We start from the raw sequence: 13,304 nt of genomic DNA, 5'->3' as shown, positions 1-13,304 counted from the left end.
TAACGTTTAGAAATAAAGGATTAATTTCAACTATCGTGTGTTCCTGTTTTAGGGTTAAATACGGTTTTTAATTACAGTTTTATCCACGTTTTCTTTCGATTTGATTATTTTTCGCACCCATTCTTTTAATTTGTTTAAAACACGACATAACCAAAATTTAGCAGATTCCATTGATTTGGACGATCACATTTACCGGACATTATATCATTATACGAGGGAAAGTCAAGCCTTTCTTTTACTTAAACCATTAAAAAGTAAGGTAGTCATACCTACATCGTATACAGTGTACTATTTATAGGACCATAATATATATAGGTTTTCCAGTACGGACTTATTTGGTCTTTTGTGTACTAAGTGTTTGTAAGAATCAGGCAAAGTGGTCAAAATCAGAAACATACATATCAAAACCCCACCGATATGACAATGTAATATTATTCAAGGATACTTTCTGTATTTGAAAAGACCATATTTTATCTCTGTATCACTGGATTTGCTCAGAAATTTTTCAATAGAATATCTGAAAAATTAGGTTTTTGACAGAGTTATCTGCCCTTGAAATGTTCATTTTCAGTGCATTTCAATGAAATTGTAACTTAATGGTCCAGCATAATATGGACAATCTTGTCGGTTTTCCTTGATTCTGATGGTGCAAATAGTCAAATTAAACTATCGAAATGGTGTTTTTTTTATACCAGGTTTCACCGAGTGCCTAATTCTTACAGATACTGACATTCAATATAGAAAATGCACTTTGAAGTTTTTTAAACTGACACTAACAGTAGAAATAGGAATGAGCTAATGGGATTAAAATTTGCATAGGCTTATTTTTAAAATGCATTTGGCATAGACCATCTACTATTCGTGTATTTTTCTTTTGTTTGAATGAAACAATGAAAATAGTGTATACACATGTACATGTATGTACCGACGTTTAAATTGGATATAATATACCAAAAGCTGTAGTCGTCAGAACAAGTCCTTATTTATTAGATCATTCACTTTCAATTTCAACTGGTTCACATGGCTTTTGTTAATCTTGCGGTTTCTGTAGATTTCTTCCGTTTTGAAGTACATCAATAAATTAATAACTTCAATAAGGTTGGAATTTTGGTCTGATGTGCAAATCAGAAAATAGTGACCGCACACCTCTACTTGGGGATAAAAAAAATTAAAAAAAAAAAAAAAATCTTTTGGTCTACGCCTAAAGGGATATGCTATATGCGAAATGGCCATTAATTTTTGCAAAAGTTATAAATCCTCAATACCATTCATTGCTACAAAGCTTCACATAAACAAAGATTAGTAAGATAATTTTAATGCCCTCTTTTTATACATTTCTGGATTGGACCCCTCCTTAATTCTTTATTTCTTTTTATAAATAATTGGATCAATCTCTGTAAACTAAGACTGTCAGGACATCCTCAACCTCAAAACAATCGGTGCTACATGATCCACATTAACAAAGATTATATGGTAAGATAATGACTGAAATCTTATCTTGAAACCTAATTTACCCCCCCCCCCTTTTCCACACATACACACGCATACACACTTTAAAAAATATAGAACGCAAACCTCTCCCCCTATTTTTTTAAATAAATATCCCGATCCGCCCATAAAAATAAAGAGTTCAAGTTGGGTATTAAGCACATACATCATCAAATGGATCGGAACATCAAAATAGTCGTGCAGCTTATTTAAATAGACAGTTAAGAAATAGACAATAATAACAAATTTGTGTAATAAAAATAATCCTACTTCGTGAACTTTGAGTTCAAGGCGATATATGAAGTAAGATAAAGGAACAGGCGGTGTTATTCTCGTTTTATGCTCCATCATCTTCAATTATATAAACTAGAACGTGAAATGCTTGGTCAGGCTTTTGTATATCAAATGTCAATTTTCCTATATCATTGTAGTTATTCGTACTTTCAAATAAGTTTTTAGTGATACGATTTCAGTCTTATATGTGTTTATCATGAAAATTTATGGCTGTAATTTTTACTGTGCTACATTTTAGTACTTTTGAGTTAATAATCGTTGTCTTTAAGTTCTTTAATTGTATGTATTTATCATACAGCGAAATGCTGACATGAAAAAAAAAACAAACAAACAAACAAACAATAAAAGTGCACAAGAAAGTAATTAATAAAACCGTGATGTATTTTGAGATTTTTCAAACCAGGAGGACGGTGATTAACACATTTTCAGGACGCCAGGCAAGCCAAAGAAAATACAATCTTTTCTTTATATTTAATTCTACTTTAAATTCTTAAAAAAAATGCACTAAGAGATAAAATGGTTTTAACACTAGACTTTACTTCACGTGAGCTGACACCTAATTTTGGGTGAGTTTATTACAGGTAATACTATTAGCAAACTCACTAAGAGAATATTCATGCAACAAATGGAGTTAAATGTCAAATGTAAAACCCCTAAATTCAATTTTCTCCATTTTGAGTCCTCCAACAGTAATCATATTCCTTTATGCTTACATACTTATGATGTCCCATCTTCCTATTAAGTGTGCTAGTGATTATTATCACAGGGATTGGATATGCAGGGGGAGTCGAAGACTACTGCCGCTGACTAGCCTACTTGTAGGTGGAAAAGAAAGCCGAGTGCGTAAGTCTTTCTTGTCAGTACAAAGCCTCTACCAGTCTAAGACCTCTACAGTGCCTCCTCGCGACAGCATACGGTAACTAGGGTCTAGTATCCTAGGCTAAATTGTAGAGGATCTCGGAGTATCAAGTTCCCTAGAGATGCAATGTGTAGGCCCATCGGCGTGTGGATACGCCCTAGCACTCATCAACCTTGATCCAGCTATGGGTTAAATAGCATCACACTACTGCCTTGTAGTAGGTTTTGGACAGTCAAAGGCTATGGGAGAAAACCCAGACAGAAAATCCGTAAAGATGGTACTCGTTAGCATGGTGATGCATCCATCTAAGGGAAGGGTCCCACTACAGAAAATCTACTGGTCCTCCAAGTTATGGGGGTTAAGCTTAGGGCTAACAACCCTAACTTGTAAAAAAGATATGTTACGGAAACAGCAACAAAGAAAAAATCTACAACTGTGGAGGAGAGCCCCCACCGCACCAACAGTGGAGCTTTAATGACTGTAGGTAGAAAAAGCCGAGAGGAGACTACCAACATGACTAGGGAGGCCCTCAACATGGTAAAAACCAATACAAACATCGGGTGTTGGAACGTGAGAACGATGTATGCAACAGGCAAGCTCGCACAGATAACAGCTGAGATGCAACGGTACAAACTACAAATTTTAGGTGTCAGTGAAAGTAGAACAACAGGAGAAACAGAAATAAAATAATTCCTGTCACATCATGACATTATGGTGATTTCTCACAATACAAAAAGGCTTACTGGTATCAGAATACAAAAATTTGGCACATCATATATTTTGTACTAAGTGAATAACCATTTGATTTATATTAGGGGAAGCTAGGATCAAATTTTGTGTTCTTGATTTTTTTTTCAGCATAATTTCTGACATGACATTAATTTTTTTGGACTCTAGTCGGTCTTAGATTTACCCAATTACTCATCCTGGAATTGTTTAACCATACATTATCACCCTGTACTCCTATTTCAAATTTGATCCCAGCCCATCCCTACTTTACAAATCAGAAGGTTGCTCTATAATAATGACCAAGTATATAAGGCACAGCCTCAACCAAACTCCATTTTACCACTAGTTCACACCTGAGAGTAACGATTTGGCAGTATAAACCCTAATAGACTCATCCCATGCACAGTCAACTACTTGTCCTGGGTTGTGCAAGTTGTGATCTATCCCGTACACAAACTCTGTATGGTGTTCTATTGTCTCCAGAGGTGAAGGAATGGTTATGTCCCATGTTCTGGAAAAAAAAATTAAAATGCATAATGTCTCTAGAACTCACTGGCCATTTTTTGTTTTTCTCTTTTAAAAGAAATTAAAAAAAACCTAAAAAAAATTAATGGGAAGGAAGAAATGCAGATAAACCTGTTTTTACCTTCAAAAGGAGAGCAAAATGATGGTCACATAAGACAAGTGGCCTATCTCTATATATATCTAAAATGTACAACATTTAGGTCTGAATATTGAACGTTAAAATGTCAGTATTCAGAGGAAAAAACATTTTGCTTTACTGGATTAACCGTTCAGTTAACCCTGGTTCAATATATCTTTCAATATGAGGAGATAGACCTAGGTTAAGGGACAAAGCTCTTGAAATCAGTGAAATGTTTGTATCATATTCATATCATATTCAATTTCACAAAAGCCTCTCAAGCTTTCCTTTGAAACAGAATGAAATCAGTTAAAGTTACTTTGATGCTTACATGAGATTGATATAAAATGGTAAATACAAACTTTCCACTGATTTGTAAGAGTTGTGTCCCTTCGCATAGGTCTACCTCCTTAAATGAAGGGATTTCAAAAGTGTCTGGATTCAACAGGTTTTCATTTTTTTCTGTATTTGGTTTGGACAGGTTTTGGATTATATAGATTCCATTGCACATACTGTCTTCTATAAGACTTACCTTACAGTAAAATCATAAGAACATGATAATATCAAGTTTCTGTTAAATGGTGATGTCTGAAATGAAATGAACATACTCTTTACTTTTGTGCTAAATTTAGTTGCTTTGTTAGGGAACCTTAAAATAGTTTTCCGAGCCATCCATTGTCGCTTTAAAAAAATCTTTATATTATTTGACCTACATATGATATAAACATTACATTGAAACAAAAAATTCAGTGGGATAAAATTACCATGTGCAAACCATATCGTAGGATCTGCCTGACTTTTACATGGACAGACTCATATACTTAACAAAATGTCTTTAATGAAGTAGCAGTATAAAGGCTCATTTAAATCTGTTCATTAACACAAAGGATGTAGGAATGGAAAATGCAAGGTTTCCATTGAAATGGTGGGAAGACATCAGTTCAACAAAAATGTTTTGCAAGATAACTTTGTACATTATACCTTGACTCTCCTTACAGCATACTGGTGTCCTCTGAGCTCACAGACTGGTCCTTTTGAGTTCCTTACATCCCATCCTCTTATTGAGCAGTCCACACTTCCAGTGTATAGTAAATTCTTGAAATATATAACATTAATGAATGATCAATACAATGTAGCAGAAAACTTTTTGCAGGGTGTCTAATTTCACACTTTACTACTTATTAAAACCTGTGTAAAAATTTAAGCAGTTGTTTAATTTTGCACTAAGAAAAAGAAAACAAGAAACTCTGAGATTTGTTACGTGTAGAATCTCTCCTTTTCCATAGATTTGTTGTTCCAAAATATACATGTACTTCAGATAATTATTCAAATTTTTTCAGTTTACTTACAATGCACTTTTGATAAACACAACCCAGAACTTAGCTTAATAACAGTTGTCAATAACATAAATGTGTGTACATGTATATTATATAATGTAAATATCATTGTTAGAGTGACAATATTGACATACCTGTAAACCCTCCCATGTTAGGGGAAGACTCCCACAAAATCAATGAAAAAATTAAGAATCTCCCACATAAAAATGTAAGATTTTTGCATGTTTTTTTTGGTTAAATTACTATATTTTCTGTGAAAAAAAATAAAAAACTGAATTGTTAAATAAAAAATCTGTTTTTACATAAAAATCTCCCACATGAGACAATGTCAGTGGGGGAGAATCTCCCACTTGAACTGTTCCAAAGGTTAACATGTATACATTGAAGGAAGTGAAGTATATTTGGTATAGCCCCATATTTAACCAGATATTCTGAAACTTATCAACAATTTGTCAGTTTGTAGGCCTGCAGGCTCTTAAAGAATGATGGTCCAAAATATCTTTTACAAAACCAAGTAATTTTCTGTGTGCAAAGTAACAAATATATCAGACAAAGTGTCAAACAGAAAATATCATCTTGAACAATGCTATTGCAATTTGTCTGACAGTTTTGGCCACAATTGACTGACAGACTGACACTTTCCTTTGTCATCGACTTACTTGATCATATTTTGACCAATCACAGGTAAGAATTTCTGCATTGTGTGCAGGTATCACATTTGTTGGATAAGCGGAGTTTCTTGTATCCCAAAGTCTCAAAGTTTGGTCTCCTGTAACAAATAGATTGATTTTAATTGTTAGTGAATATGCTAGTTAAGTCTGGGTGGCATTTGTGAGTGCTACTTTATCCTTTTTCAGAGACTTTATCATGAAGAATTAACATTTCAATTGCAGATCATTAACTTGTGAATTCAGCACCATGAAAACTGATCGTTCATTGTGTGATAGTTTTCCTTTCCTCTTTCATCTACCCCAGACTTGACTTTTTATGAACAACTCAACGGGTGTTTCTAGAAAAGCAGAGAAGTCTTACCTTACCGGTGCACCTAGTTCATGCTCCTAGTTTTCAGTGGGGTCCAAGTTGCTCGTTTGCATTGTTACTTTGTATGAATTATTTTAATTACTTAATGTTCTTTGTTGTGTATGTCTATTTTTCATGTTTGGTCTTTGTTCCTGGAATACTTTCTTTTGATTTCTGCTAGAACCATGGTTTCCTTGATTACTCTTAGATAATTGAATCTAAATATTGAAAGTTGCCATGGTTCTATGATGAACAGTGAGAAGTTAATTACTAATAGAATGTAATGAATGGGAAAATTTACATCTTTAAATATGGTATAAACAAATGAACAAAAACTTCCCTTCTCATGGCGAACTTATAAAATAGCGTAACTTTGTAATACTAAAACTCCAAATTGTGCTGTTTGTTTTTCTGTATGTACTTGTACATTTTAATAGTTTCTACGACTGTAACTTTTTCTTCCTTCTGTTTTCTTTCAGTGTTCCTGGCTTTGTGCTGTACCGATTTTCTACCTCTTCAACATATACATGTACTGTGAAAGTACTTTAACTCCTGGGTATCAATTTTCAGGTTAGGAAAAGTTTATCAGTTTGTAGATTCTATAATTCGCAGAATTCAACAACTTTATCTAACAAACGAATTGGAAAATTCCCTTTTTGTTTGGAACCAAATTTCATGGTTTACCAGACATAGGAAAACCACGAAAATTGGTACCCCACAAACAATAATACTTTCACAGTATTTACATTCTTAGTACAACTGAAGTACTAGATTTTTACAACGGATTTACCATGACTGCTTTCTTGGTACTATGAACCTTGGAAAGCATTAATTAAATACGATATACTTGTCCTGCCATTATAAAATCTGAAAGCTTGAAATATTATATGTACTGATATTTAAAGATCAGGTCTAATTATGTAAAAAAAATATGCAAAATGCTGTAAATAAAGACAATAAGTTTTTTTAGGTAGAATACAAAATTTTTGTTTTATTTTTTTAATTATGATGACTTACCAGATGCTGAAGCAAAGCATCCTGGTATATGCGGGGACCATCTCACAGAGTATACAATATAATCATGTCCAGTAAAAGTAGCTAAAGAATTCCGCTGATGTATATCCCACTGAAATAAAAATAAAAAAAAGAATTAAAATAAAACCAATCAGACCATGATTAGAATCACAAACAGAAAATTTATGATCAGAGGACAAATGACCAAGAAAACTGATGAAACACCATAAATGACACAAATCTGACCAAAATAAATCCTATTTCACATTTAAAAAATAGGAAGGGTATGTACATATAAGTAAAACATTTTATTTTACAAAAGCATTTCTTTTTTTTGTTTCTAAATGAAGAAAACATAACAAGAACGACTATAAAAAAAATCCAGATTTTTTTTCAATTGGCAATAAAATGTTTAGGGCCAGCATTAAAAATGGAGGTAAGGTCAGGGGACAGGAAAAATTACATGCAATCAATTTACTTTGGCTTTAATTAAAAGAATATATAACAAAACTGGAAACCATATAAGCTTCCTGTGTTCTATTAAAAACTGTGAGGAAGGACTAGGTGCACAAGCAGGGTAAACTCCTCTAGAAAAAACAAGACTGAAAATATGTCTGGACCAGTTTTATTGTTACCAATATAGATAAAAATTATTATCAATCTAAAGAAACTCTTTTACAGTTTAGATAAAACAATATGTTTTCATTTACCTAGATTTATTTGGGTGATGTTATATGTACTGTAAAAGTAATATTGTTCGTGGGTTACCAATTTTTGTTCTTTTCGTGTATGGGCCAAACCATAAAATTTGGTTCCCAATGAAAATGAGATTCCCATTGATGTGTATACTGAAAACCTCAAATCCACCAAATAAGAGCCCACAAACATGTAGTTCTTCCTTAATGTACGAAAATTGGTGTCCATAAACACTTTCACAGTATGTAGTACTGAAGCAATACTGTAAAACACAATACTGAAAACTTACTGAAACATACTGTACTGAAAATGTACTGTATAACACGTACTAAAAATGTGTTGTAAAAGACAGTACTGAAGACCTACTGTAAAATTCAGTAATGGAACAGTACTTTAAAATTCAGTAATGAAACAGTGCTGTAAGTAACAGTACTGTAACATTACTGTGAATGGCAGTACTGTAACGTCACTTGTAAAATACAGTACTGTTTCAGTAGTCATTACAACAGTACAGTTTCAATACAAAATAGAAATGTATTACTTTGTCATTGGTAAATTATTGGTAGTGTAGAAGATGCATATCTTCACACTATACAAAGTTTGAAATATTCCACTTTAGTTTACTTTTCATGTCACTTGACTAGTAGTAGTAGGGGAATTATTCTATTTTTCAAAAATATTTTACATTGAGTTAATGGGGAAACAATGTAGACTTTAACTGTGCTTGATATATAAAAAATGGCCATTAAATGTTTAGGGTAGGCACAAACAAACTAGGGTAGGTAGAGTAGCAGAAAACACATATTATTTTTTTTGGCCTAACCTTACATACCAATTTGATCAGTTTGTCCCAAGACCCACTCAGAACTAAGTTTTCACTCCTTGTCTGGCTCCAATGTACTGAGTATACCTAAACAATTTAAAAAATAAGAAAATAAATAAATAATATCATACATTTGTATAATATTGAAACCTGTCTAAAATGAACATGGAACAAATCCAAAACCTGTCTAAACCAAACACTGAATAAACCCACAACATGTTTAAACCAGACACCTTCTGAAGTCATTGCATGCCAGTTTAAATGTCTTTCAAATCTGTGTAAACCAAACATCCATCTGATCTGAACACCTGTGTAAACCAAACACATCCTTCAGAAGGGGTTCCGTTTAGACAGTTATCACTGTATTAGTGAAAGAGCTTGTCATGAGTGACAGAATTATGGACCAAAACGATAAATATATCTATCTGTCTGGTTTTTTTAGATGTGGTTTTTCTGATATAGTACAGTGACACTTGTACAAACCAAACCCATTATGGCTTTGAAATTGGTTTGGTTTAACCATGCAATTGGTTAACCAAAGTTAAAAATATATTTTAACCAATACAAAAGAATAAAAAATAGTACCTGTCTAAACCAGACACTTTTTAAAGTCCTTTGTACCATTTTAAATGTCTTTTAAACCTGGATAAATCAAACACCTGTCTAAACCAAACATATTCTACCATTCAGAAGGGGTTCAGTTTAGACAGGTTTACTGTAGAAGTATGAAAGTGTTTGTCATGAGCACCAGAAATCATAGACTAAAATGATAAATCTATCTGGTTTTACAAATAAAGGGTACGGTTTAGGCAGGTTTCAGGATTATTTAGGGTTTGATTTAGACAGCTCTCACTGTATGTGCATATTCTTAATAAACTTTTGTCTCCTTTATTTATTGGCATGTGTTCTGTTATTATTTAGTTTGATTTTGAAAAAATGCTGCATAGAGGTACATATTAAGAGCTCAATGCACTTTAAAACAAATTTTACTAGCTTGATGCAATATGTCAGAAACACACAACCCAATATCATCTGACTTTTACTTAGACTGGGGAAAAATATCCTATAAATACTGTTACCTCTTTTGTGTGCTCTTTGAATGCCTTTATAGGACCCTGAAATAACAAAAATGACAGTGTTCAATTGTATTGAACCTAAGCATGCTATTGAGTGCCCCTAAATCATTATTGAATCTAAAAATACTGTTGGTTGAATTATAACCCATGAAAACACAAGCGATGAACCTTAATATACCATTGGTTAACTTATATCCTATTCCAACAAACCTTCACTGAGCCTGAACCTACTCTTGATTGAGTTATCTCCCATACCATCAAACCTTTATTGAACCTGAACATATCCTTGATTTAGTTATATACTACACCACAGAACCACCATCGAACCAGAGCATATCCTTAGTTGATTTATAACTTATATCCTTTTCTGTCAATTAAACCACCATGTTCACTGAACCAGAACATACCCTTGGTTGAGTAATATCCCATACCACAAAACCACCATGTTCATTGAACCTGAACATACCCTTGGTTGAGTTATATCCCATACCACCAAACCTCCATCACCAGAGGCTGTTACTAAAACATTTTCATTGTTCTCTGCCCAGGTTAGATCAAACAAGCCATCATTCCAGTCGTAAACTGTAGAAGGTACCAGCCCATTAGCTGTCTGGTCTATTATGTATAATGTTCCATTTCCTGTAAAGTAAGAAAAGAGTTGTAAAAATTCAAGTGTAGAGAAAAAGCATGTGAGAAAAAGACATATGTTAAGGATGTTTATTATGCATATCAAACTTGACTTGTATCATGATTACATACATTTTGTAGATATTGACACCATTGACACGTTGCTACATTGTACAATGTACATGTAACTAGTACCACCACAGGCTCTTGTATAGAAAAATAAATGGAAAATGAACAGTCTCTCAAGGAATAAATATTAAGGGCAGGGTTTGACACTAACTCTTCTAGCTAGGTAGCCCAAAGGACTTTCTGATCAATAAATTTGGTAGTCCCTAAAATTATCTTGTGGCCCTGTCTTTAGAAATAGTAAAACTAAGAATTAATTTAGGTAGCCCAAAGGACCTCTCATTAAAATTCCTAGGTAGTCCTCTATCAAATTAGGGTGGCGCAGGACTTAACCGGACCACTGTTAATTTTTACAAAATGAGAAGAAATAATCAGTGTTCTTGTTGCATGGTTACATGACTCATATTTAAGTAGGACAATTTTTCAATCTAAGTAAAGGCCAAAAAGTTTTCAAAGGTCTGAAAAGCCTACATGCATGCTTATAATTCATATTTAAAATTAACTTTAGTTTACAAGAATACTCCATTATAGCAGCATCTTCAGTAGATTTACCCCCATTCATTGGCAAACAATTCCTTACTTTATAAACTTCAAAAATAAATCTAGAAAACTTAAGATGTGCTTTCCAAATATCTGCACAAAAATACCAAAGCATCAGCAGTGGGATTATTGAAATACATCAAAATTCCAAAACATGGCCTAACGGTGAACACTGGAAACAAAGATGATCAACATACACAATGTAATGAACCGAATGAAGCAGTTTACGCATAAAAACTGAAGAAAAGGAAAACAAGACACCACACAAATAAAAAACTAGAAGTGACATCAGGTGCTCTGGAAGGATAAGCATGTGTGCTTCGCCAGTGGCACCTGTCATATTGCAAGTGGGTATAATTCATTAAGAGTTAAGCAAAAATAATGTAGCTCCCCAACACTAGTCACATTGAGGTGCTGTCAAAAAATATTCACATTAGCTGAGCTTAGAAAGGGGGGTCATAATTAGTTTCAACAAAAAATCAAACAGAATTGCCTGAAATAAGTAAAGACTTTCTGAACACCTAATCATAGACCAAATTAACCAGTCATCAGAACGCCTATTTATATTCGTACATACTGATTTATTTTTTATTGCTGCTTTAAAAAAAAACTACCAACTGGGATTAAATATTACTGTTTTGTTGTTTTATACGTCCAAGCACTTCAATGTCAAATTCTAGACTAAAGACAGTGACCAAGCTTCACAGACATGTAAATGCATACTCCAGCAATGCTAGAGGTTGTCTGGCAAGCTATTTTCTGACTTGGTGCCATCCTAACCTCTAGCATCTGACATGTTGAAAGCCACCGCAAATGTTAATTAGTTAAACAGGTGTTTTAAAATACTTTATGTCTTTTATTTACATAAGTTTAACCTACTGGAAATCGAATGATAAAAATCCTAAATATTTGTTAAATACCTAGAAAATATTTGTAATGGAGACAGTTGTCAAAATGACCAGCAATTTTGAATTAGGTCACTATAATTTTACGGAATACAATATACTTTTGACAAAACGAACTTAAAGTTGGTAAAGGCAATTCATTGGTTATTTTGTTCGTTTCGCAAATTTTAAAATCCGTAATTTTATCAACCGGAATTACACACTCAAAAAGCTAAAAACCAAATATGAAGTTCATTTTAACTGCTTTTACAAAGGGTTTCCAGGATTGCTGGATTTTCTCATCAGGTAGGTCATTGCTTTTCTTTAGTTTAGTCACCTTCTCCCGTCTAATGGTAAAGAAACTGTATAAAACATTTTACATAGAAAATAGTGTACTATAATTCTGCCGATTTCAAGGAACAGCGGAACGAGCATTATGCAATATAGCGCTCGGAAGTAAGAGGTTGGGGTATGAAGGAACTGAATTCCAACCTCTTATATTGTAGGAGTAGTAAATGTAAGGCTTTCAAGTTGCAAATGTGTAAGATTTGGCAAAAGTTTAAAAAATCAAAGGCAAAAAAAACAATAGATCAAAGGAAAATTCTGCCAAATCAGCTTCCAAATGTGTGATCAACACTCAAAATGCATGAAACTTGACAGGTCTGGTACATGTACATAATACATGAATTCACCCTTGTCATTTTTCTCCAAAATGACTCCAGATTTGCCTCCAAATAACCTTTTGATGTCAATGAAACAATGTAATTTTAAATTGTGACATTATTTATCTTTAAATTGAAGGAGAATTCAACGCGGAAATGTAATATTTTCGCCAATGGCGTCCACAGGTGTAAACTATAGTAAAAATAACTTGTTGAGGTTGTATTCTTTACCAGCTATCCCATAGTACTGCGATGAAGCACAAGCAAGTCGATGTGGAAAATATGGGGAGAATTCTACAGAGTAACCATGCCTTCCTTTCGTCTGCAGCGTCATTTATCTACATATTCAATATTTACAGTAGTCGGAGTTTTGGGGCATCTTGGACTCCTTTGTCCTAGATATTGAACTAATTGACTTTTTACGACTTTCACATTAAGGAAATATTTCAAATCAAATACAAGAAATATATATTCCGTACCTTTTGG

General features: G+C 33.4%; 1 protein-coding gene across 1 annotated transcript; it reads right to left on the bottom strand.

The window, feature by feature from the left end:
* Positions 1-2,241: 2,241 nt before the first annotated feature.
* LOC148613678 (peroxisomal targeting signal 2 receptor-like) lies at positions 2,242-13,227 on the bottom strand. The gene is made up of 9 exons (XM_088587182.1): positions 13,050-13,227; positions 10,446-10,618; positions 9,983-10,018; positions 8,913-8,990; positions 7,388-7,496; positions 6,010-6,119; positions 4,995-5,108; positions 4,546-4,601; positions 2,242-3,881 (listed from the first exon to the last, which is right to left on the bottom strand). The coding sequence occupies exons 1-9, from the start codon at positions 13,150-13,152 to the stop codon at positions 3,713-3,715; spliced, it is 948 nt and encodes a 315-aa protein (XP_088443308.1). The 5' UTR covers positions 13,153-13,227; the 3' UTR covers positions 2,242-3,712.
* Between the last annotated feature and the right edge of the window lie 77 nt (positions 13,228-13,304).

The sequence above is a fragment of the Perna viridis genome, chromosome 6 (genome assembly GCF_037379345.1).
Source record: "Perna viridis isolate PV_CMFRI_1.1 ecotype Kerala chromosome 6, ASM3737934v1, whole genome shotgun sequence".
NCBI classification, from domain to species: Eukaryota; Metazoa; Mollusca; class Bivalvia; order Mytilida; family Mytilidae; genus Perna; species Perna viridis.
Note: the sequence above shows the minus strand (reverse complement) of the source record. Positions and strands in the feature narration are given on the sequence as shown.